This window comes from Trematomus bernacchii, unplaced genomic scaffold (genome assembly GCF_902827165.1).
Source record: "Trematomus bernacchii unplaced genomic scaffold, fTreBer1.1, whole genome shotgun sequence".
NCBI lineage: Eukaryota > Metazoa > Chordata > Actinopteri > Perciformes > Nototheniidae > Trematomus > Trematomus bernacchii.
In genome coordinates this window covers 1112160-1139394 of record NW_022987790.1, presented here as the reverse complement: position 1 = coordinate 1139394, position 27235 = coordinate 1112160, and the positions used below count along the sequence as shown (strand labels likewise).

The 27235-nt window shown below is 41.6% G+C and overlaps 1 protein-coding gene across 1 annotated transcript in view; it reads left to right on the top strand.

The window, feature by feature from the left end:
- Window positions 1-27235, top strand: part of LOC117497652 (glutamate receptor ionotropic, delta-1-like) — a 224509-nt gene that overhangs the window by 146633 nt on the left and 50641 nt on the right. The window contains exons 5-6 of the mRNA XM_034149650.1: window positions 1975-2136; window positions 11762-11881. Coding sequence (XP_034005541.1) covers window positions 1975-2136; window positions 11762-11881 — 282 coding nt within the window. The remainder of the gene's footprint in view (window positions 1-1974; window positions 2137-11761; window positions 11882-27235) is intronic.

Genomic DNA, 27235 nt, shown 5'->3' with positions numbered 1-27235 from the left:
AACATGAATTTGCAGCTACAGCTGTCAGATCAATGTTGATGAATGTACAATTCTTCCCTTTGGAGTACAGTGTTATAGAAGGTATGACGTAGTACAAAAAATTATATAAATACTCAAGGACAAGTACCTCCAAATTGCACTTAAGTCCAGTACTCCCACCACTCCTTCTTCCCCTCGTATATTCCTCTGTTCTTAAATCAGAGGATAAATAAAAACCTGCTCGCTCTCCCTGTGGACCTTTGTTCCTCCTCTCTGTCTCACCTGCAGTCTTCAGGGATCAGATAAAGGAGGACATTCGTCTCAATAATTCATGTTAAAGAGACTTTGTTCACCGCCTGACCTCCTCCTGCTGTCAGCAGTTTGTCACAAAGACACATTCACTCTGAAGACAAGCTTTACTGGAAACAAAGCTGCAGGTTTCTAGAGCTGGTCGGTTCTGTTGTGATTGGTCAACCGCTTAGAGATGTCCCGCCCCTTAGCCTATCACGACAATATAGCCAATATGAGTGAGAGTGTTTCATAGTGATGTCACCATGTTCAGGAAGTAAACAAAAGAGTCCAATGGAGGAGTTTCAGACCATTTACATGCCTCAAAACTCATGACCTGCAAATATTGTTAGTATTTTTAATAGATTTATTGAATTTTAACAGGTTAACAAAATCAAGAAGGAGCATGGTACCAATATGTACTCCCTTTTTTCCATGTATTATCATCAAATAAAATAAGGTATAAATAAATAAATTAAGTCAAAGAAAAAAAAAAACACACACACACACACACATACACGCACACACACACACACACACACACACACACACACACACACACACACACACACACACACACACACACACACACACACACACACACACACACACACACACACACACACACACACAAAAGGAGCACGGAGCAGACTCAGGGTGACAAATGAGCATCTTTCTTTCCAGACAAATACAGATGACTGACACAAAGTTTATACAGCAGGCAGCCTGAGACACACACACACACACACACACACACACACACACACACACACACACACACACACACACACACACACACACACACACACACACACACACACACACACACACACACACACACACACACACACACACACAGATAGAGGACTCATGCTTTTCTCCCTCATTCTCCTTTGTCATGGAAATCTGAAGAGAACAAATTGAAATGACAAAGCGACGCCTGAGAAGAGAAAGTGAAGCAGTCTGAGAGATATTTTTGAAATCTGTGACCCAAATGTATAAAAACACAATAAGCTGAATGTGCTGTCGCTCCTCAGCTGAGTGACAGGAGTTTAAATACGAGACAAACTGACGTCTATTGTTGGGAAACACAGATTGGGCCTGAAATCTGTCTTATTTATCTTGTATTGTTAGAGCTCGCTGCCAAATAGTCGTGAAAATAATATTCCTTTTACAATGAAAACTGAAAGAGTCCTCTCCTGCTGATGTTCAGGTGTATACCAGTATGTAGTGTCTCTACTTTAAAGAGTCCTCTCCTGCTGATGTTCAGGTGTATATCAGTATGTAGAGTCTCTACTTTAAAGAGTCCTCTCCTGCTGATGTTCAGGTGTATATCAGTATGTAGTGTCTCTACTTTAAAGAGTCCTCTCCTGCTGATGTTCAGGTGTATATCAGTATGTAGTGTCTCTACTTTAAAGAGTCCTCTCCTGCTGATGTTCAGGTGTATATCAGTATGTAGTGTCTCTACTTTAAAGAGTCCTCTCCTGCTGATGTTCAGGTGTATATCAGTATGTAGTGTCTCTACTTTAAAGAGTCCTCTCCTGCTGATGTTCAGGTGTATATCAGTATGTAGTGTCTCTACTTTAAAGAGTCCTCTCCTGCTGATGTTCAGGTGTATATCAGTATGTAGTGTCTCTACTTTAAAGAGTCCTCTCCTGCTGATGTTCAGGTGTATATCAGTACTTTAAAGAGATATCTTCTCCCCAGGTGTCCAACCTCTACCTGTATGACAGCGTTTTGATGCTCGCCAACGCCTTCTACAGGAAGTTGGAGGACAGGAAGTGGCACAGCATGGCGAGTCTGAACTGCATCAGGAAGTCCACCAAGCCGTGGAACGGAGGCTGGTCCATGCTTGAAACCATCCAGAAGGTAAGAAGCTGGAAATAAACAAAGCCATGATATTTTAGGCACAAATGTGATGCTATTTGGCTACCATGACAGAAGTTTATTTGACCAATTTTGTTCATTTTTGTCTGTATTTTTTCTCCTAAACTCACCAAAAGTTAGCATTACATAACGCCTCACTTGCACATTTAGCCATAACCTCAGAAAGCGTATCTTTAAAGATTTAAAGATGAAACGACTAATCCAACAGTCAATCAAGAGAGAGCATTTATCAGAAACTTTTCTTAAACATAGGAATATTTAAAGCAAAAACATGATATTTGATGCACAATATTGAAGATTTACTTCTATACCATCAAGTCTTTCTGACGAGTGCAAAGAAAACAGTTTATTTCACCAACATTGTCTATTTTTGTCCGTAGATTTCTCCCAAAATCCCCTAAAGTTAGCATTACATACAGTAAGTCCTCAATAGCGTATTTAAACATAGCATTTGAGAAAACTTGTAATATATCAGAATAATGGTCTTAATGTTGGTGATGTTCTGGGTAAATTTCATGGTGATATCTGTTCATGTATGAATTCTATAATCCAGATCCTTTAAATAAACAGTTTTCTGACTTTATTAAGACTTTAAAAAAAATATGAACAACAACGTAACGTGTTTTTTCTCCATAAATGTCCTAATTTCCAAATATTTTCCACCTTCTTATTGAAATATTACACAGTTTTTCTACTAAGATGTTCTCCACCCTGAATTATTATGCCTTTTTTTCCTCCAAATATTACAACTTTTTTCTTTAAAGTGGACCTATCATGCTATATTTGAATAATATAGTGTAGGACCATACCTATATAAGGCATATTTATACTTTTTTCTTTTCAAAATACCAAACAGATCATGCATTTTAGCCATGCCTCATTTCGCTCAATGTGACAATTTCTAGCTCTGTTTTAGCAAGGGCTGATTCAGTGAGAACAGCACCATCTAGAGGCCTGGCATATGTACTACAGCGTCTCCAGCGCTTTCGAACGGCAATGGCCGTGGCTGTCTCCTCCTGATTGGTGGAGTTGGCCCAATAGCCGTAGCGCCACCGTCCTGACGTCAGGACAGTGTTCAAATCTGGATCAGTTTTTATCAGATCCGTTGCAGCCCCTTTTTTAGAGATTTGGGTATGGAGGAAAATAGAGAGGGTTGTGTTTTCTGACACTTGGTGAGTTCCCTGGAACACCGGGGACACATATTCATGTATACAAGACGTACACAAGTGCATTTTGCATGATAGGTCCCCTTTAACATGAACACATTTAATCAGCTTTTTTAATGAAATACTTGAATACTGTTAGTTACATTTTTACACTATTCACCTGAAGTGTCGTGATGCGTTCAGGGACAGATCACACCTCTGTAGCATTTATATATTTTTTTTTTCAGATGTCTCTTTCCTATTTCATGGCCTTGATGAAAACCTACTTATGATTCATTCATGGTTGTACAAATATTACATTTGTGTTCAATAAATGATGAGTATTTGTACTAAAGATAATATTGCAAGGCTTCTGAGCTCAAACAACAGCCTTGATCTTCTCCGTCTGATTCATCATTAAATAGCGCAGTGTGTATGTTTTCTTTCTCAGATGTAATTGACCTTTGAAGACGGATGAGAGCATGTTGAGGCAATCATTAAAGCTTGATTAGAAGAAGAACTCTAAATAAAAGAAGGTCTTTGTTAACATGCTGCTCGTGAAAACATGAAACGAGAGAAAAGCCATTCATCCTAAATCCTGACGTGCATCTGAATCACATCCAGAGACCTGCAGTTGGGTTTTTCTCACGGTCTAATTGGAGAGAGATGTTTTTTTGAGTCCCTCGGAGCACCAAGAGCTTCTGATTCATTTAGAAAAAACCTCTGGTTGTTTCTTTCCCTCGTTAACCGAGAGCTCGTTAGTGGTGTCTCTGCTTTTCTCATGTTATATGTAATCACTGCGGAGAACACATCTGACAGCATGTTGCAGACCTTTGATACCAACATATGTGTTTTAATTATCATCCTATAATCAACATTCATCAGATGTTACAGATCATCAATACAATACAATAGTTGTGTTTATGTTGGCGCTATCTAGCTAGTATAACATGTCTTCTTTTAGACAAAAAGAAAACATCCAAAATCCAAATGTAGGATTTTATTTCACACATTGTGTCGGTTTGTATCTGTAGATTTCTCCTAAATTCTCCACAAGTTAGAATCTAAATCTCATCTTAAAATAAAGATGAAACTATTAATCCAAGAGTCAATCAAGAGAGAGCATTTATCAGAAACTTTTCTTCCACCTCGGAATATTTAAAGCGAAAACATGATATTTGATGAAGGTATTTTGTTTTTATAGCATCATGTCTTTTGGAGAAGTGCATAGAAAACATTTAAACACCACATTTAGGAGTTTATTTCACCAACTTTGTCCGTTTGCTTCTCATAGTTAGGATCACCTAATGCAGGGGTCTCAAACTCAAGGCCCGGGGGCCAAATCCGGCCCGCGACTTCATTTTATGTGGCCCCGCAAGAGCTTGCAAAGAATATAATACGTTTATTATACGGTTACATGCTACTTTACAGAAGCACGTTGCCCATAAACTACATGTCCCACAATGCATCTCGTTTTGTGACATGCGCACTGAAGAGACTTGCAATTATTTGCCCTGGACTTCTGCTTTCAGACGTAGTTAATTACTAAGTTATTATCCTATCCGATAATAATCCAATTCAGAGGCAATAATGTAATATAATACATTATTTTATATATTTATTATATATTTATATAGTTACAACCGGCCCTTTGAGTGCAACCTTTATGCGAATGTGGCCCGCGATGAAATTGAGTTTGACACCCCTGACCTAATGCCTCATTTGCATATCAAAACATAACATGTAAAAAATCCACATTTATACATCCACATCTCATACAATACAATACAGCTTTATTTATAGAGCACTTTCAAACCTCCAGACCAAAGTGCTGTACAGTCAAACAAACTAACAAAGTCACATAGCTCAGCTCACACACCATGAAGCAAGTACAAGTACAAACAATAGACAATTTAAAAGCAATAAAAGCAACAATCTACAAGATGTCAAAACGCTGAGGAGAAGAGGTGGGTTTTCAGAAGCGATTAAAAAGCATCTGATCATCTGAAAACATATAAACAGTAGAGGTGATCAGATCTTTACTGAAGTAAAACACCAGGGTGGGAGGCTACAATCTTCTATAGTTTAAAGTGGACCTATCATGCTATATTATAATAATATAGTGTAGGACCATACCTATATAAGGCATATTTATACTTTTTGTTTTCAAAATACCAAACAGATCATGCATTTTAGCCATGCCTCATTTCGCTCAATTTGACATTTTTGAGCTCTGTTTTAGCAAGGGCAGATTCAGTGAGAACAGCACCATCTAGAGGCCTGGCATATGTACTACAGCGTCTCCAGCGCTTTGGAACGGCAATGGCCGTGGCTGTCTCCTCCTGATTGGTGGAGTTGGCCCAATAGCCGTGGCGCCACTGTCCTGACGTCAGGACAGTGTTCAAATCTGGATCAGTTTTTATCAGATCCGTTGCAGCCCCTTTTTTAGAGATTTGGGTATGGAGGAAATAGAGAGGGTTGTGTTTTCTGACACTTGGTGAGTTCCCTGGAACACCGGGGACACATATTCATGTAGAAAAGACGTACAAAAGTGCATTTTGCATGATAGGTCCCCTTTAAATATTGTACGTCTGAACATCCAAAACAAGAACATGTAATATATCTGATAAGCAACACATCAATCAATATTTTGTGAGGATATCATATTTAACCTCCCTAATGTCCATTTCATTTCCTCGTTGAGAAGCTTGCAGCGATTTCCCTTCACTTTGTATTCTGTCTCTGAACGATGTATATTAATCTCAGCATGATCATTTCTCACCCCGACAGATGAGCGGTGTCGAGAACAAAAAGCAGCTTTTTATCAAGTGTGGTGTCACGGTGAAAGACACGCCATTCCTCACAGAGGAAGAGGATGGATGCTTTATTTCATTTCTCTGTGATTCATATGTTTGCCGGGCTACAGTAGATACTGTCAGTCGCTGAGGGATAGCTGAGATCCTAAAAGAGAGACTAACCAACCAGGAAGAGACACAACATTCCCAAAGACACACATAGTATGACCACCAAGACAAAAGAAAGACTACGAGCATAATTTAAATAACAATGAGAGTAAAATAACTCAAAATAGATTAGAAATGACCACAAATAGACAGAAAGCAACTATGTTGAGTAAAAGTGGAAGTACTCAGATCTTGTACTTAAGTTAAAGTAGAAGTACTCAAATCTTGTACTTGGGTTAGGCCCCGTCCACACGGAGACGAAAACGAACCGAAGTCGATATCAAAAAAGTCTTCCATCCACACGAAAACGCTCGACCCGCTGGAGACGCTGTAGTACATATGCCAGGCCTGTAAGTGGCGCTGTACTTCCGCCACAAAATACACCAAAAGCAGCGAATAAGACCCCCCGAGCATGGTTGCCATGGTTGCCTGGTTGCCCTTCTGGTTATTCTCCGCGGTGGATTTAGCAACATGTAGTTCATGTAGTTCTCCATGTCCACTTGTTGCTGATGGTTGTGGTCGAGGAGCTGTAGATTTTGCACTAACATCTGTAGCATGGTCAGTAGCGTCTGGAGCACGAACGCAACCCTGTGATCCGTTGTTGTTGTTGTTGTTGGCGAAACATATCAGCAATGACGCGGGTGATGCGGGGGTGAGCAGGAGAGGTGGGGAGAGGCGGGGCTATGATCGTTTAGGGCGTACACACGGTGCCGCAAGCGTTACGTTACCAGACCTTCCCACTTTGGGAAGCGTTATCGTTTGAGGGCTCCGTTTCCGCGGCTCCGTTATGGCCTCGTGTGGACGAACCGTCCATACGATAAAGAACTATAGCGGATAACACCCGTTTCGTCTCCGTGTGGACGGGGCCTTAAAGTAGAAGTACTCAGAACTTGTACTCGAGTAAAAGTAGAAGTACTCAGATCTTGTAGTTGAGTAGAAGTAGAAGTACTCAGATCTTGTAGTTGAGTAGAAGTAGAAGTACTCAGATCTTGTAGTTGAGTAGAAGTAGAAGTACTCAGATCTTGTAGTTGAGTAGAAGTAGAAGTACTCAGATCTTGTAGTTAAGTAGAAGTACTCAGATCTTGTAGTTGAGTAGAAGTAGAAGTACTCAGATCTTAAATAGGTACAAATCTCCATCTGTTTGATACTGTTCATGGTACAGTAATTTCTTTCTCTAAAACACTCTGCATTGTATTGTATTACTTGATTCTGTGCCGTATATATTACGTGTTTATTTCCCAAATACCCACATGGTGACAGTTCTTCATTTCTTCTTTGTCTGAAGACAGATGGAGGAGTTGAAGCTTCACTGAGTTTCTAACAAACTGCTCACAAACCAAAGCAAACATTATCAGACGTTATTTCCCTCCAGGTGACGACAACCCTGACCTTTTGAGGCTGGCACACAAACATGTCCCTCTCTGAGAGAAGGGAGTCTTCAGTCTTGCTTTACATGGAAGTCATGAAGCGACATTTAATCCATGGCCTTTCAGAGGGAGAGAAATTCAGCTCTGGAACGAGGGGTATTTTGTACGACATGTCATAATGTCACACTGTACATTCGACACAGTGGCATCTGATCAACACAGTAGTCAGAAAACAGATATTCAATCAGGAATGAATAAAGTTTTGCAAGAAAAACGACAAAATATTGACCTCAAATGGATGCAAAACAACTACAAACAGTCCGGCTATGGCTACTTAAAGAGTTATTTAAAGGTGGGGTAGGTAAGTTTGAGAAACCGGCTCGAGATACACTTGTTGTTATATTCCATGGAATGCTCTTAACATCCCGATAGCAATGAATATCTGAAGTGCTTTGACAACAAATCCATAAAAACATATCATCTGTGGAAGCTGTAGTACTGTAAAAAGCACGACCAATCATCTGAGCCGGCCCGGCTAAAATAACTGGATGGCCTACCTGCCTGTCAGCCTTCCATCTGTGCACAAACTTATCTCGTGCCCTCATTGGTCATGTGCGCGTTCGTGTGTGTTGGAGGAGGGGCTCTGTAAGGAAGTGGCAGATTTTCTCCGGTTGTGTATTTTCAAATTCTAGCGATCTCGAGCTGGTTTCTCAAACTTACCTACCCTACCTTTAATCAATAGGAATAAATGCCAAATGTAATAAAGTAAGACATTTGATTAAAGGTGCTAACCTTTGCCATCATTTTGAAACCACACTCTTGAAATTAGTCTTTTCAAACCTCAAAAACCTTCAAAGTTTTAACATTAAAGTAATTTCCTGTTTTCCTGAATTAAAGAACATTTCCTGTTGTTCTGACGACTGATTCATTATTTAAATATCTTTATGGGAGCTTTTCTCTGTCTTTAAATGGCAGTTTCTTTGTGTATTTCTGTGCTTTGTGTCCCTGGCGGTCACCAATCTGACACCAATATCACAGCTTAGCAGCTCACAAAGCTTCATGAGACGCAGCCTGATATTAAAGGTGCAGGAAAGGGCGGCAGCAGTACATTTCAAAGGTCACAACGAGACAAAAACTCACGAGTCTCTGCGGTGATGAAGCCCTTTGTCCTCTTTCTTTGGATTTCTTTGGACTTTTGTCTTCGAAAAATCTTCCGCCGTGACGTTGACAAAGAAACTCTAAAGTAAAATCTGAATGCTGCCCAGTTTTTTGTTTGGTTTTTGCATGTCTACTTTGTGTTTAAACATCAAAGAGTCTACCAAAAGTATATTTCAATCAATAGGAATAATGCCAAATGGATTCAAGTAGGACCTTTTTTTTAAATGTACCAACTTTTGGCATTTTTTGTCAACAAATCTCTTGAAATGTACTTTTCTCAACCTTAAAAAATTACCTTTTTAGTATAAACCTAAAAGCTATTGTTTGTCGGCAGAAAAATACATCTTTTGTAGGGTGCAACATTTCTCCATGTCATCTTCGAACAATTCAGCCTCTTTTGTGATGTTGTTATTCAAATTATAAAGTACAGTTTTAGTGCCGCACAGCTTTTTTTTGCATTTCTTAGTGTTTAAACCTTGCATTTTTGCACTGTAACATATAAACATTAGGCTGATATTATTACTATTTGTAGAATAACATTTGCTTCATGCCATCTTATCGACTCATCCCCCTTCCTCTTGTCCTACTCTCTCCTTTGTTACCTCTTATTTAACATCTCCTCCATGTCCTCTGTCTTACTGCCTCTCTCTGTCACTTCATTATTTTTTATCTGCAGGAGCATTAAAGTTTACACTACTGGCAAGGCCTCTTTTACGACGGGTACAAGATCAAATATAAAGTAGTCGTTCATTTCGGCATGTTCCCTTCATGCTGCAGTGTGTGAGGCCTTCACACTGAACAACTGTGTTTAAAATAAGAGTGATGAATACCACCTCTGCCCAACATTAGCCACCTTTAGCTTAGCGGTGGTGACGTGAAGTCATGTGACCGTGCTGTAGTTCCTTTATAGCCCAACATTAGCCACCTTTAGCTTAGCGGTGGTGTCGTGAAGTCATGTGACCGTGCTGTAGTTCCTTTATAGCCCAACATTAGCCTCCTTTAGCTTAGCGGTGGTGACGTGAAGTCATGTGACCGTGCTGTAGTTCCTTTATAGCCCAACATTAGCCACCTTTAGCTTAGCGGTGGTGACGTGAAGTCATGTGACCGTGCTGTAGTTCCTTTATAGCCCAACATTAGCCACCTTTAGCTTAGAGGTGGAGACGTGAAGTAATGTGACCGTGCTGTAGTTCCTTTATAGCCCAACATTAGCCACCTTTAGCTTAGCGGTGGTGACGTGAAGTCATGTGACCGTGCTGTAGTTCCTTTATAGCCCAACATTAGCCACCTTTAGCTTAGCGGTGGTGACGTGAAGTCATGTGACCGTGCTGTAGTTCCTTTATAGCCCAACATTAGCCGCCTTTAGCTTAGCGGTGGTGACGTGAAGTCATGTGACCGTGCTGTAGTTCCTTTATAGCCCAACATTAGCCACCTTTAGCTTAGCGGTGGTGACGTGAAGTCATGTGACCGTGCTGTGGTTCCTTTATAGCTCAACATTAGCCTCCTTTAGCTTAGCGGTGGTGACTTGAAGTCATGTGACCGTGCTGTAGTTCCTTTATAGCCCAACATTAGCCACCTTTAGCTTAGCGGTGGTGACGTGAAGTCATGTGACCGTGCTGTGGTTCCTTTATAGCTCAACATTAGCCACTTTTAGCTTAGCGGTGGTGATGTGAAGTCATGTGACCGTGCTGTAGTTCCTTTATAGCCCAACATTAGCCACCTTTAGCTTAGCGGTGGTGACGTGAAGTCATGTGACCGTGCTGTGGTTCCTTTATAGCTCAACATTAGCCTCCTTTAGCTTAGTGGTGGTGACTTGAAGTCATGTGACCGTGCTGTAGTTCCTTTATAGCCCAACATTAGCCACCTTTAGCTTAGCGGTGGTGACGTGAAGTCATGTGACCGTGCTGTGGTTCCTTTATAGCTCAACATTAGCCACTTTTAGCTTAGCGGTGGTGACGTGAAGTCATGTGACCGTGCTGTGGTTCCTTTATAGCTCAACATTAGCCTCCTTTAGCTTAGCGGTGGTGACGTGAAGTCATGTGACCGTGCTGTAGTTCCTTTATAGCCCAACATTAGCCTCCTTTAGCTTAGCGGTGGTGACGTGAAGTCATGTGACCGTGCTTTGGTTCCTTTATAGCTCAACATTAGCCTCCTTTAGCTTAGCGGTAGTGACGTGAAGTCATGTGACCGTGCTGTAGTTCTTTTATAAGAGATGCTACCTTCAGGGTCCATCACAAAAACCACCACCTTTATCCAGAGATGTCAAAAGTACACACTTTACTCAAGTAGAAGTACAGATACTCGTGTTTAAAAATACTCTGGTGAAAGTAGAAGTACTGACTAAACTTCTTTACTCAAGTAAAAGTAAAGAGGGCTTTGAAATGTACTTCAGTAAAAAGTACCCATAACTAGCAGCTGTTTTAAAGAGTACCTGACCTCCCTTTATATTAATAGAACAATAATGTCATTGTTAGCTAATGAATGTTTCCATGCTGAACAACGGCAACATGACAACGTTTTCATTGGTCCTTCTTCTTTAGAGAAGACCAGGAAATGATGGATACACGGATCGTGTTCAAATCAATAGGCACGCAATGACTCTAAATAATAATGATCACGCCACAAAACACACATTCAAACTAAAGGAACCAGCCTGTTTGGAAAATGTGAGAAGTAGAAAGTACAGGTATTTGGGTTCAACATGTAAGAAGTAGAAAGTACAGGTATTTGGGTTCAACATGTAAGAAGTAGAAAGTATAGGTATTTGTGTTCAACATGTAAGAAGTAGAAAGTACAGGTATTTGGGTTCAACATGTAAGAAGTCAAAGTAAAAAGTACTGATACCAGAAACATGTACTTAAGTACAGTAACGAAGTATTTATACTATACTACTTCCCACCTCTGCCTTTATCCTATCCTCATATAAAGTCACAAAAGTTGTATATGTAAGTAAATGCATCTCTCTCTTCTCCTGCAGGGTAACATCACAGGTCTGACAGGTATGATGGATTTTAAGGACAGCGGCATCAACTCTCACGTCCAGTTTGAGATCCTCGGCTCCAGCTTCAGCGAAACCTTCGGCAAGGACATCAAGAGGGTGAGTTCACAGCGTCTCAAAACCCAACGAACCGTGAAGAGACGGTGCGAGGGCGACATCGCCTACATGTGTCAAAGCTACAAATATTCACACTGACGGGAGGTTTTGTTTTGGTCTGACGTTGGTCTTTTTCTCAGCGAGGTGGGTGTGATTTTTCAGTGAGATGACAGTTCATATTCAGCAAAGGAAAACTTGAAAACTACAAGTTTAATTAGCTTATAGCAGCTAAAGGGTGGATAAGCTAAGCTTCACGGATATTTGCACATATTTAATAAGGTGACATGCTTTTATCTTTCGTGGAAGAGGTTCAAATATATATTTAGTTGAATTTTGTACACATTTTGTGGAGTTTTGAACACATTTTGTTGAGCTTCAAATTTTTTTATTGAATTTTAAGATATTTCATAATATGATAAGATATGTTGTTGAGTTAGTTAGAGAAAATGTTTTTGGTTGGATTTTTTAAGTTGATATTTGGTTGCCTTTTAAGACATTTAGGTAATAATGGTGTTTGTCCATTTCTAACATATTCCACTTGGTGCAGAATTGTCCCTTTTCTTTGCGCTTCACTGCAAAAACAGTCCAACACACACACACACACACACACACACACACACACACACACACACACACACACACACACACACACACACACACACATATACCATGTATACATCACTTCAGGGGACATTACATTGACTTACATGCATTTCCTGGAGACTTATCCTAACCTTAACCATAACCAACACATGCCTAACCCTTACCCTTACGGGCCGTCTCCACGGCAGCGTTAAAAAATCTTGAAACGCTTCTGCCCATTCACTTTGAATGGGGTGACGTCACTTTTTTTCGCTTTCGCCGAAATGCATTGTGGGCAGGCGAGCGGAGATTCTCAGGATTTTCAAGATCCAAAGTTGAACAATGTTCAACTTTTGAAGCTGAGGAGGAAGCGTCAGCCAATCAAATCCCGTGTACGCAAATCTGACAGTTCAAGCTCTAGCCAATCAAACGGCGTGTATGCTGGGAGAGACAGACCGCAGGTCATTTCCTCATATTCCAAAACATGGAGGAGAAATTAGCGGTAGCGAATCAATCACCCGGTGCTTTATGACCAGACCTACCGGGATATAAACCGGAGGAGCCAGGCATGGAGGGAGGTGGCAGAGACAGTGGTATGTTTTCGCCTGTTTTGGGAGTTTATATCCAGTTTACTTCGGGCTTTTTGGCTTCATATGTCGCGGGCGGGAGATTCATGTGATTGGTTGATCGCAAAAAAATCCCCAAGCCTCAGATACGCCCACCTCCAAGATTTTTTTAACGCTGCCGTGGAGACGGCCCGTCACTCTTACCCTTACCCTTGCCCTTACCCTTACCCTAACCAAGTAATAATGAACCAAGTCTTCACCCTAAAATTAATGATTCCCATTCCCATTATGTCCCCATAAGGGAGGCGAGTCCCCACACGTGACTATGTAAACAGATGTAGGTCCCCACAAGGATAGTAATGCTAGGACACAGACACACACACACATGCACACACACACACACACACACACACACACACACACACACACACACACACACACACACACACACACACACACACACACACACACACACACACACACACACACACACACCCCTCAGTGTTAGCCTGTCAGCGCTGCCTCTCTGTACAGAGGAGCTGCTGGCTGTTGTTGTTGTTGTTGTTGTTGTTGTTGAATGCCATGTTGAAGCCGGCAGTGATTGTTTTCAGGGGAAACAGACTTTCAATCAGTATTTCTAAAACCCTGGCAGCTTGTAAACGTTGTTGTTTGTCGCTAACGGGAGAGCGTGGATCCGTTATGGAGGATTTAAAACTGACGGTCTTAACTGGTGTTCAATTCCTGAGATTCTTCTGTTTCAGTGAACATGAAAGATGATCACTTTCAGATGTATTTTTGTTGTAAACCAAATTGCTTTCTGGGAAATGTAGGAAGACAGAAGACAACAGTGCCAGGTGAAGTGAAGTATACCTTAAGATAACTCAAGTTACCTTGGGAGATTTTTATCTTTTGTGAAAGAGGTTTTACATTTTGAACACATTTTGTGGATTTTTTAACACATTTTGTTAAGCTTCAATCTTTTTAAAGGGGGTTTTAAAATCTTTTTTTAGAATTTTAAATAAATGTTGTTGAATTTTAAGATTTTTTATAATATTGTAAGATATTTTGTTAAGTTAGTTAGTTCAAATATATTTGGTAGAATCTTTTTTGCTGATATTTGGTTCGGTTTTCATCATGACATTTAGGTTGTAATGGTGTTTGTCAATTTTTAACATATTCCATTTTTTTAAGTTGTAAGAAACTGTTGAGTCGGAAGATATTTAGTTTATTTGTGAGATGTTTCTTTGAGTAGGCAGTGATGCAGTTTATTTTACTCTGGCTTTTATTGTGCATCAACATTTCCTTCACAATGATAACTTACCACCATTATTATGTTGCTGCCCCAGTGCCTCCTGGGAGATGTAGTTCTTAAACATCACGTTCACAGCACTGCGTCTTCCTGAGAAATAAAGATCATTTATACAACATCTCTCCTTCATTAATATTTCTAATCATGGCAGAAGTTGTTCATCTTTATTATCAACGCTCATGTTGAGTCCCGTAAACCAATCAATATTAAACAGGAAGTGGGAGGTTTTAATTAACTCTCCGAAGACTTTCAGTCGTTCCCCTGTAAACGCACGTGGGCGCCATCTTAACGCAGATTAATAGATATGTAGAAGTGGTTATAATAATAACCAGTATTCATGTCATCACCGTGTATCTTCTGACCTCAGCAGGACGCTGCAGGTGTTTATTATAATTATAATGATATGATGTATTATTATCTTCATGTTCACGACCTCTGTGACGCACAGCGCTGCCTTCATGCATTATAATAACATTTGTACTGTTTTATATAACATATTGAATACATTAATACAAATAAATATAGAGATATAGATCGGTTAAAAGAAAGATTCATAAATAGGGCCAGTTTACAAATACATTTATATGTTATGAGATCAATTTCAAGACTTTTTATTTTTACTGTAGATTTGACTTTAAATGCTTAAATAATGATTTTTATTTTATTTGTATTTATTGTCCATCCATCTTCTCCCGCTTCTCCGTGGTCGGGTCGTGGATGTATCAGTTCCAGCAGAGAGCCCCAAACGTTCCTTTCCCCTCATCAACCAGCTCTGACTGGGGGGTCCCAAGGCGCTCCCAGGCCAGCCAAGAGATATAATCCCTCCACCTGGTCCTAGGTCTACCCCTCGGCCTCCTCCCAGCTGGACGTGCCTGGAACACCTCCCTAGGGAGGCGCCGAAGGAGGAGCGGTTCAACTCCGAGTCCCTCCCGTCTCGGCCGCTTGTATCCGCGACCTCGTTCTTTGGGTCATGACCCATCCTTCATGACCATAGGTGAGGGTAGGAACGGAAATGGCCCGGTAGACAGAGAGCTTCTGGCTCAGCTCTCTTTTCGTCACACGGTAAAGCGACTGCAGTACCGCTCCCGCTGCTCCGATTCTCCGGCCCACCTCACGCTCCATTGTTCCCTCACTCGAGAACAAGACCCCGAGATACTTGAACTCCTTCACTTGGGGTAAGGACTCAGTCCCTACTTGGAGAGGACAGTCCATCGGTTTCCTGCTGAGAACCTATTGTATTTATCTTATTTTATTTATTTATCAAAATTAAATTAAAATTAAATATATTAAATAATTTAATAAGATCAATAAAATAAATAATGTATTTATCTTATTTTATTTATTTATTTTATTTAGATTTTAATTTATCTTATTATTATTTTAATTTTATTATTACTATTTTTTATTGTCTTTTTTAAATAATAATAATCATTTTTATTTTTAATATGGTTTTCAAAGAAGAAAAGTAAATGTGAGGGAGTTTAAAAGCATATATAACGGTTAAGATAATAAAGCACCTGCACAGAAACATAATGTAACATAAAGACTTCATGCAAACCTCCCGTTGCTCACTAATGATCATAAAGACACGTTATTATTCATAAACAAAGCACGAGGGCTCTCTGGTGTATTTCCTCACACACAATGATAATAATACAGATACTTCTTAGTGATGGGGGGATATTAATAACCAGATTCTCTCACATTGTTTTATAATATAATTAAATACTCTAGTGTGACTATAAACTCCGATTTAAAGACTACATTATGGTGCATTCAGGTGCTCCTTGGATGCTGAGTGAAGGTGTGTTTTAGTTGTTTTTTTAACGAATGTTGTCCCTTATTTACTGCTGCAGGACAAGCTGCCAAAATCCCCTAAAAGACCCTCAAAATGTTACTTTACTAGACTTGTTATCAGGTGTTACGTTCTCTTATTGTCTGGGGTAAAGGGGAAGTTACGAAATATAAAATAACCGGGCGAAAGGAAGAACGAGGAAACTGATTTGCAAACTTAAAAGATGTTGTTTAATTAATGAAAAATAACGAGGGCTCACTTTCCAAGTTACAAAACAAACTGAAGGCCAAATAAAACAACTTTCTTACAAAAAAAAGTGACAACAATAAACACTATAAAAGAACCAAACTAATGCTGCGTTCACACCGGACGCGATGAGAATATTCGCTTCGCTCTAATCGCTCGAGTTTCACCGCGGCTGCCAGCTGTGTTTACTCGCATCATTCAAACAGGACGCGCTGGCAAGGGGGCTACAACTACAACAAGATGGACATATTTGACCGTGATTTAATTGTAATACACGTTTCAAAATGATGCCGAAGTAACAACATACTGATACCGGTTAGTAAAAACCATGAATTAATGCTTTGACAAGTCTGCAGACAGACGGCAGGGGAAAAACCTTTTAAAATGCGTGTTTTCTAAATGGAGATTGGCTAAGCTAACGCAGTATATGCTCCGACCGTCCACACTCACAACAACGGCCTATACAGACATAAATAAAGCAGCGACTGTACTCGCCATGACACAGGCAGTCTGTGGTTTGTACTTGTTTAACTTTTGTCTAGTTTCTGAACAGATATGAGGAGCTGTGAGCTCTGAGTGCTAACAGCTAACGGCTAACAGCTAACGGCTGATGTTTTGGTTTTCTGGTTCAACGTCAGTGACGGCAGGCTGAGATCCTCATCCTCAAAGAGATCCTTGATCTCAATGGGATTTTCACCTGGTTAAATAAAGGCTACAAACAAACCGCTGATTGGCTACCGTGAGATCGCCGGAGCGAATTCGCGTCTGTCCGAGTCTCTGCATTGACTTTACATGTAATTGCGCCGCCCCCAAAAATCGCATCGCGTCCGGTGTGAACGCACCATAACTAATCATAGATCTCTCTTTATGGTTACAACCTCTTCAGTGTGCAGGAAACAGGAGGTCAGAGGTCAGGCTTGATGTTTATGAGATATATATATATTTCATATTCTGCAGAAAATGTCGCTTTACCGGTGAACTTCAGTCTGACATCAGTTCTTTGTGCGTTGAATATCCAGCGGTAACAAAGAGTGCTTCCTCTGCAGGTCAGACTGTGAGGATGAATCTCCTCTTCGCTGCAGCTCATGCATTATTCTCCCTCCTCTTCTTCGCTGCTCCTCTTCCTCAAATGTCAGCCCCTCTCCCTCCTCTCCTGTCACCTAAAGGTTTCTCCGGCTGTATTTCTGCAGCTCAGTCTCCCGTGGACAGCAGCCAAATGCCACCGATTCTCTGACTTCTTTATCTTTATCTGCACACCTTCATCACCTCCTCCTCTTCCTCACATATCTCCGTCTAACGAAGAGTTGGACTGTTTCCGAGCAGTTCCCACTTTGCTTGCAACAGCTACTTATTTTGCAAAGAATAGCACTAAAGTGTGAAAAGATGCAACTATTATTCGCTCATTAGTCAAATAATGTCAGTGTTTGCCACCAATTCTCTGATTTCTTTATCCTAACACCTCCTCCTCTTCCTCTTCGTCATCATATATGTCCAACTCTTCCTGTGCGTGGAAGAGTTGGACTTTTACCGAGCAGTTCCCACTTATTTTGCAATAAAAAGCAGTCAAGTTTGACTATATCTGCAACCATTATTCGCTTAAAAGGAAAATAATTGCACGTTATTTTAACATCAATAATCAAGTCATTTTCCCTTAGTTACATTTATGAGGAGTTGTTTATCAAAATACTTGAAATCACAAAAGATGAGTAAAAGTCGTTTTTGTTTGTGTTGGTGAGGCCGAATGATTTTCTAAATAAATCCGTCTGTTCTGAAGCGAGTGAGAGCTGAACGTCAGACTCCATATAAATGATGGAAAAACAGAATTCATAACGATTTTAATTCCCTGCAGCAGCGCTAATTATCCAACACCCACACGCCGTCTTTAGAGGAACAAAAAGGGGTCGAAATCAAAGCTGGGACACACACACCAAAACACACAACACAAAAACACACACAACACAACACAAACAAACACACACAAAACACACACACACACACACACACACACACATATATACGTACAGTAATTGCCTTTCAGATCAGTGTGTTCACTTCAGAGAGAGAAGCTTTGTGTAGATTTCAACAGTGAAAGGCATTGTGTGTGTGTGTGTGTGTGTGTGTGTGTGTGTGTGTGTGTGTGTGTGGGTGTGTGTGTGGTGTGTGTGTGTGTGGTGTGTGTGTGTGTGTGTGTGTGTGTGTGTGTGTGTGCTGTGTGTGTGGTGTGTGTGTGTGTGTGTGTGTGTGTCGTGTGTGTGTGTGTGTGTGTGTGTGTGTGTGTGTGTGTGTGTGTGTGTGTGTGTGTGTGTGTGTGTGTGTGTGTGTGTGCTGTGCGTGCTGTGCGTGCGTGCGTGCGTGCGTGCGTGCGTGCGTTCGTGCGTGCGTGCGTGCGTGCGTGCGTGCGTGCGTGCGTGCGTGCGTGCGTGCGTGCGTGCGTGCGTGCGTGCGTGCGTGCGTGCGTGTGTGCGTGTGTCAAAAAATACAAATGTCAACAAACAACAAACTACAGGAAAGCGAGAACCGCCCAAAAATATTCATAGTGCTTCTTAAAAATGTGACTTTACGCCTAATTTGATCTTGAAAATGTATTCAAATGTGTTTCTGTTGTCTCTTGTAATATAAATGAACCTCCGTGACACGAACTGAGATCTCTGTTTGCTCCGGAGAGTTCGTCTGAATCAGCGTTTATTACGGACAATAAAAGCAGACACACGGTGTTTCTCTGAGACGCAGAGAGAAAGTGTAACGGCTGGTTTTATCTCTGGAATATATCAAATAAAGTTTCATCTGCAGCCTCAATCTCTCTGAAGTTTCTTTGGTACGTCCTAAAGCTTTAATACAATATTATGGAAATACTGTGTTACGATAACATGATTAGCATCAAAATGTACTTTCATTACAAGAAGTAAAGTAAGTACTCTTTAGGATACTGATATACACCTGACTCTTTAAGTAGAGACACTACATACTGATATACACCTGAACATCAGCAGGAGAGGACTCTTTAAAGTAGAGACACTACATACTGATATACACCTGAACATCAGCAGGAGAGGACTCTTTAAAGTAGAGACACTACATACTGATATACACCTGAACATCAGCAGGAGAGGACTCTTTAAAGTAGAGACACTACATACTGATATACACCTGAACATCAGCAGGAGAGGACTCTTTAAAGTAGAGACACTACATACTGATATACACCTGAACATCAGCAGGAGAGGACTCTTTAAAGTAGAGACACTACATACTGATATACACCTGAACATCAGCAGGAGAGGACTCTTTAAAGTAGAGACCTACATACTGATATACAACCTGAACATCAGCAGGAGAGGACTCTTTAAAGTAGAGACACTACATACTGATATACACCCTGAACATCAGCAGGAGAGGACTCTTTTAAAGTAGAGACTCTACATACTGATATACACCTGAACATCAGCAGGAGAGGACTCTTTAAAGTAGAGACAACTACATACTGATATACACCTGAACATCAGCAGGAGAGGACTCTTTAAAGTAGAGACACTACATACCTGATATACACCTGAACATCAGCAGGAGAGGACTCTTTAAAGTAGAGACACTACATACTGATATACACCTGAACATCAGCAGGAGAGGACTCTTTAAAGTAGAGACACTACATACTGATATACACCTGAACATCAGCAGGAGAGGACTCTTTAAAGTAGAGACACTACATACTGATATACACCTGAACATCAGCAGGAGAGGACTCTTTAAAGTAGAGACACTACATACTGATATACACCTGAACATCAGCAGGAGAGGACTCTTTAAAGTAGAGACACTACATACTGATATACACCTGAACACCAGCAGGAGAGGACCTCTTTAAAGTAGAGACACTACATACTGATATACCACCTGAACATCAGCAGGAGAGGACTCTTTAAAGTAGAGACACTACATACTGATATACACCTGAACATCAGCAGGAGAGGACTCTTTAAAGTAGAGACACTACATACTGATATACACCTGAACATCAGCAGAGAGAGGACCTCTTTAAAGTAGATACACTACATACTGATATACACCTGAACATCAGCAGGAGAGGACTCTTTAAAGTAGAGACTCTACAGACTGATATACACCTGAACACCAGCAGGAGAGGACTCTTTAAAGTAGAGACTCTACAGACTACCTTAGTACAGAACTTGACTAAATGTGGAGGAAACAACATCTCCATCTTTGTAAATGGAAACGGCAGCAGCCAGAACAATATATTTCCGTTTTTATAATTCACCCCAAATTAGCCCGCATGGAGTTTTTTTTCTTACAAAGGCTCCAAATTGTTGTAAACAACTCCAAATTACCTCGGGGATCTGAAATTAGCAGCGTCCTGAAGCTCATTCTCCGTCTCAACACAATGCAGCGGCCCATTAGGCGCACCACATGGCTCCATGGTTTCTATAAGCACGCTGCGGACTAATAATTGCAAAGCTCTCAAACTGCCGAGAGAGTGACAACGTGACGTCTTATAAAAGGCATGCATAGGGGTCTAAAGTGCTGAAATAAGGGATATGATGTGCTATAAAAGGGTCGTTGTTATGCAGAATAATTACAGGGAAATGGTAATTGTAAGTTAAATATGTTTATGACTCTGTTCATGAAAGTATTCTGCAGTCCAATCGATTGATATAAAAGTAGTCAGACCTGACTTTTGAGATTGTTCCAGATATTTGGAGACTAATAACTGAATCTAAAAGCAGATTCCCTCAGAGCGACGTCCTCTCGTGTAGAAATAAAGTTTGTGACGGTGTGGGAGGACAACAAATTACTGCGAAGACACATCAAGAGTGAACGAGATGAGAAGAGAGGAGATGGAATAACATGTGGGAGGAAATGACATTTCAATCTCCATCAACTGTGAGATGGAGATTTGGATAAAACCAAATGTGTGTGTGTGTGTGTGTGTGTGTGCGTGTGCGTGTGCGTGTGCGTGTGCGTGTGCGTGTGCGTGATATCATCTACCTGCACAAACCCTATCAGACGTCCCTGTGTGCGGACGACTCTCTCACAGATTTAGAGTCGCCTAAAGGAATGAGTCCGAGGGAGATAATCCTCCAGAGTTCAGACAAACACATTAAATGCAGGTTTCAGACGAGAACAACATCTAAAGTAAAAAAATACTGAAGTTTGAGTCAAAAAAGCAACTTCCTGTGAGACTCAGGAGCTGCAGGAATGAGTCCTAAGATCTGAAGTGAGTCAGAATATCATCACTTCCTGTCACCTAGTGTGGAAGTCAATGGTTTTCTGAATGTGTTTTTGGGTGAAATAAAGTCTGTTGTTAACACAAGCGGAAGATATTTTTTACCTATGACATAAAATATCCCACTTTCAAAACTGTAGTCACATTTCTTTCACTTGTCTTAAAGCACAACTAGGAACACCGTGATCGTTGCAACAGCAATTCTCCTGAATCATTTTGATCCCTTGCCCTGTTCTGTAAGTCATAATGAAATGCGTTAATGTGTCGTCATTGTTGTCATAAAGCGTTATGAATATCAAGAGTTTGAGGGTTATGAACAGATTATAATGCATTATAGACATGAGTGTCACAGAGAGGGATATCACACTTTTTATCAACGGACAAACTGAATTGGTAGTTAGCTCGTTATAATGCAGATGTGACACTTTGAGTTAACCCTACGTCACATGAAGGGACTCTTTAATGCTGAGTGTATTTATACCCTTATGGCTATTCCCACAGAAGCTCATCCAGAACATTCCCTCTCAGAGAGTACTTTGATCCAGGACTAAACCTGACCTGCAGGGGCAGAATAAAGATTCCCCCGACACACTCGCACATCCAGACACTCGTGTGAAACGTGTCGAGTGCACGGCATGCATTGAAGACATGAGAAAGAGAGCAGGAGGTATTCTCAACCTGCTGCAGAATTACACCAATCCTCTCGACCTCCCCCCCCCCCACCGTGACTTCTTTATCTTTATCTGCACACCTTCATCACCCCCTCATCTTCCTCATATATCTTCCTGTGCATGGAAGAGTTGGACTTTTACTGAGCAGTTCCCACTTATTTTGCAATGAAAAGGACTAAAGTATGAAAGCTGCAACAATGAATCGCTCAATAGGAAAATAATTGCACGTTATTTTGATAATCAATAATCATTAAAGTCATTTTTCCTGCAGAAATGTCTTAATGGGGACCTATCATGCAAAATGCACTTGTGTACGTCTTTTCTACATGAATATGTGTCCCCGGTGTTCCAGGGAACTCACCAAGTGTCAGAAAACACAACCCTCTCTATTTTCCTCCATACCCAAATCTCTAAAAAAGGGGCTGCAACGGATCTGATAAAAACTGATCCAGATTTGAACACTGTCCTGACGTCAGGACGGTGGCGCTACGGCTATTGGGCCAACTCCACCAATCAGGAGGAGACAGCCACGGCCATTGCCGTTCCAAAGCGCTGGAGACGCTGTAGTACATATGCCAGGCCTGTAGATGGTGCTGTTCTCACTGAATCAGCCCTTGCTAAAACAGAGCTAGAAATGGTCAAATTGAGCAAAATGAGGCATGGCTAAAATGCATGATCTGTTTGGTATTTTGAAAAAAAAAAGTATAAATATGCCTTATATAGGTATGGTCCTACACTATATTATTCAAATATAGCATGATAGGTCCACTTTAAAATAAATACAATCTCAGTTTTTTATTATTTATTAGGGGGATTTTTAGTTGTGTTTTGAACTGAAAAACTACTTTTAAAGACGCGCTTTGCATGAAAAGTTACTTTTATGAGTAGTTGATAATCAAAATACTTGTCATATTGTTGCAGAACTACATAAAATGAAGCTTCTTGAGATACGTTTGAAAGGAAAATGCATTTATTCGACAATACGAATGAAAGGAATGTGGGAAAAATAACCAAAGATGAAAGTCGTTTTTGTTTGTGTTAGTGAGTTTCCCCTCTCTCGCTCTGAGCCTCGATGTGTTAGTGAGTTTCCCCTCTCTCGCTCCGAGCTCGATGTTTAGTGAGTTTCCCCTCTCTCACTCTGAGCTCGATGTGTTAGTGAGTTTCCCCTCTCTCGCTCTGAGCCTCGATGTGTTAGTGAGTTTCCTCTCTCTCGCCTCTGAGCCGCGATGGTGTTAGTGAGTTTCCCCTCTCTCGCTCCGAGCCTCGATGTGTTAGTGAGTTTCCCCTCTCTCGCTATGAGCCTCGATGTGTTAGTGAGTTTCCCCTCTCTCGCTCCGAGCCTCGATGTGTTAGTGAGTTCCCCTCTCTCGCTCTGAGCCTCGATGTGTTAGTGAGTTTCCCCTCTCTCGCTCCGAGCCTCGATGTGTTAGTGAGTTTCCCCTCTCTCGCTCTGAGCCTCGATGTGTTAGTGAGTTTCCTCTCTCTCGCTCCGAGCCTCGATGTGTTAGTGAGTTTCCCCTCTCTCGCTCCGAGCCTCGATGTGTTAGTGAGTTTCCTCTCTCTCGCTCCGAGCCTCGATGTGTTAGTGAGTTTCCTCTCTCTCGCTCCGAGCCTCGATGTGTTAGTGAGTTTCCTCTCTCTCGCTCCGAGCCTCGATGTGTTGTGAGTTTCCCCTCTCTCGCTCCGAGCCTCGATGTGTTAGTGAGTTTCCTCCTCTCTCGCTCTGAGCCTCGATGTGTTAGTGAGTTTCCCTCTCTCGCTCCGAGCCTCGATGTGTTAGTGAGTTCCCCTCTCTCGCTCTGAGCCTCGATGTGTTAGTGAGTTTCCCCTCTCTCGCTCTGAGCCTCGATGTGTTAGTGAGTTTCCCCTCTCTCACTCTGAGCCTCGATGTGTTAGTGAGTTTCCCCTCTCTCACTCTGAGCCTCGATGTGTTAGTGAGTTTCCCCTCTCTCGCTCTGAGCCTCGATGTGTTAGTGAGTTTCCTCTCTCTCGCTCTGAGCCTCGATGTGTTAGTGAGTTTCCCCTCTCTCGCTCTGAGCCTCGATGTGTTAGTGAGTTTCTCCTCTCTCGCTCTGAGCCTCGATGTGTTAGTGAGTTTCCCTCTCTCTCGCTCTGAGCCTCGATGTGTTAGTGAGGTTTCCCCTCTCTCGCTCTGAGCCTCGATGTGTTAGTGAGTTTCCTCTCTCCTCGCTCTGAGCCTCGATGTGTTAGTGAGTTTCCCCTCTCTCGCTCTGAGCCTCGATGTGTTAGTGAGTTTCCTCTCTCTCGCTCTGAGCCTCGATGTGTTAGTGAGTTTCCTCTCTCTCGCTCTGAGCCTCGATGTGTTAGTGAGTTTCCCCTCTCTCGCTCTGAGCCTCGATGTGTTAGTGAGTGTCCCCTCTCTCGCTCTGAGACCTCGATGTGTTAGTGAGTTTCCCTCTCTCGCTCTGAGCCTCGATGTGTTAGTGAGTTTCCCCTCTCTCGCTCTGAGCCTCGATGTGTTAGTGAGTTTCCCCTCTCTCGCTCCGAGCCTCGATGTGTTAGTGAGTTTTCCCCTCTCTCGCTCCGGGCCTCGATGTGTTAGTGAGTTTCCCCTCTCTCGCTCTGAGCCTCGATGTGTTAGTGAGTTTCCCCTCTCTCGCTCTGAGCCTCGATGTGTTAGTGAGTTTCCCCTCTCTCGCTCTGAGCCTCGATGTGTTAGTGAGTTTCCCCTCTCTCGCTCTGAGCCTCGATGTGTTAGTGAGTTTCCCCTCTCTCGCTCCGAGCCTCGATGTGTTAGTGAGTTTCCCCTCTCTCGCTCTGAGCCTCGATGTGTTAGTGAGTTTCCCCTCTCTCGCTCTGAGCCTCGATGTGTTAGTGAGTTCCCCTCTCTCCGCTCTGAGCCTCGATGTGTTAGTGAGTTTCCCCTCTCTCGCTCTGAGCCTCGATGTGTTAGTGAGTCTCCCCTCTCTCGCTCTGAGCCTCGATGTGTTAGTGAGTTTCCCCTCTCTCGCTCTGAGCCTCGATGTGTTAGTGAGTTTCCCCCTCTCTCGCTCTGAGCCTCGATGTGTTAGTGAGTTTCCCCTCTCTCGCTCTGAGCCTCGATGTGTTAGTGAGTCTCCCCTCTCTCGCTCTGAGCCTCGATGTGTTAGTGAGTTTCCCCTCTCTCGCTCTGAGCCTCGATGTGTTAGTGAGTTTCCCCTCTCTCGCTCTGAGCCTCGATGTGTTAGTGAGTTCCCCTCTCTCGCTCTGAGCCTCGATGTGTTAGTGAGTTTCCTCTCTCTCGCTCCGAGCCTCGATGTGTTAGTGAGTTTCCCCTCTCTCGCTCCGAGCCTCGATGTGTTAGTGAGTCTCCCCTCTCTCGCTCTGAGCCTCGATGTGTTAGTGAGTTTCCCCTCTCTCGCTCTGAGCCTCGATGTGTTAGTGAGTTTCCCCTCTCTCGCTCTGAGCCTCAATGTGTTAGTGAGTCTCCCCTCTCTCGCTCCGAGCCTCGATGTGTTAGTGAGTTTCCCCTCTCTCGCTCTGAGCCTCGATGTGTGTGTGATTTTCTAAAGTAATCGATACTCCATGAATGAAAAGAGGAGAATTCATCCCCTCATGTCTCTGATTCAGTTTCTGACACGCTTCTCAATCAATCTCAATCTGTATTTATTCATAGAGCACATTTAAAACAACCTCAGTTGACCAAAAATGACACAGAATCCCGTTCTTCTGTTGATTTCTCTGAGGATCATAGCCCAGGATCCCCTCAGCCTACAACCAGTCATAAGCACACACACTTTCCAGAATTGGTCCAAACACCTTTAAAAACTCATATTTGACCTTATGTCAAATAATACACACACACCCATCCACAGATCCTTAGGCCCGTGCAACTTATTCTCAACCGAGAACCCAAAACCCCAATCCAACACAAAACCCTAACCCTAACCACTCGGGCTCCAGGTTGATAAAGAACTTGTCATTTCATTAAGAGAGGGAGATAAGTGAGGCATCAAATGCACGAAACACAATATTCACAACATATATTAATAAACACATTTATACATATTTATTCTGGTTATATATCGCAGTACAATGACCACATTTTTACTCAACTTCTAAACTATATATTAATATTTTTATTGTATTTTGGTTTATTTGATCATCTTATTGCACGTTTCTATTTATTAAAATATGTCATTTTACAACATTTTCATATTCAATTTTATTTATATATGATCATTTTAATGCACCCTTTATTTTTGTATTTCATATTTGATTTAGTATTATTTAGCTATAAAATGGTGCTCACAAAACCCAAATTCCACTGGTATACAAATGTTTTCTCTGATTTAAAAAGTCTGTTTAAGAGACACTGCTTCGTCCAGTTAGTAGAGATGCACCTCAGAGTCTTCGGGTCAAATCTGACCGATTTACTACTTTCATCAATCATAACTTTTTTGTTTTACATTCAATTGCATTAAAGGTAGGGTAGGTAAGTTTGAGAAACCGGCTCGAGATACACTTTTTGTTATATTCCATGGAATGCTCTTAACATCCTGATAGCAATGAATATCTGAAGTGCTTTGACAAAAAATCCATAAATAAATATCATCTGTGGAAGCTGTAGTACTGTAAAAAGCACGACCAATCATCTGAGCCGGCCCGGCTAAATAACTGGATGGCCTACCTGCCTGTCAGCCTTCCATCTGTGCACAAACTTATCTGGTGCCCTCATTGGTCATGTGCGCGTTCGTGTGTGTTGGAGGAGGGGCTCTGTAAGGAAGTGGCAGGTTTTCTCCGGTTGTGTATTTTCAAATTCTAGCGCACTCGAGCCGGTTTCTGCAAAATTACCTACCCCACCTTTAAGGCTTTATGATATCCTTCACAGTCGACATTTGAACATATAAAATTGCTGATCAACACTGTCATTGAATTTTGGATGATTTAGTCAACTTTGTAACACTTTGTCAAAAAGAAAAGGAATTAGTAACCATTCGGATCAG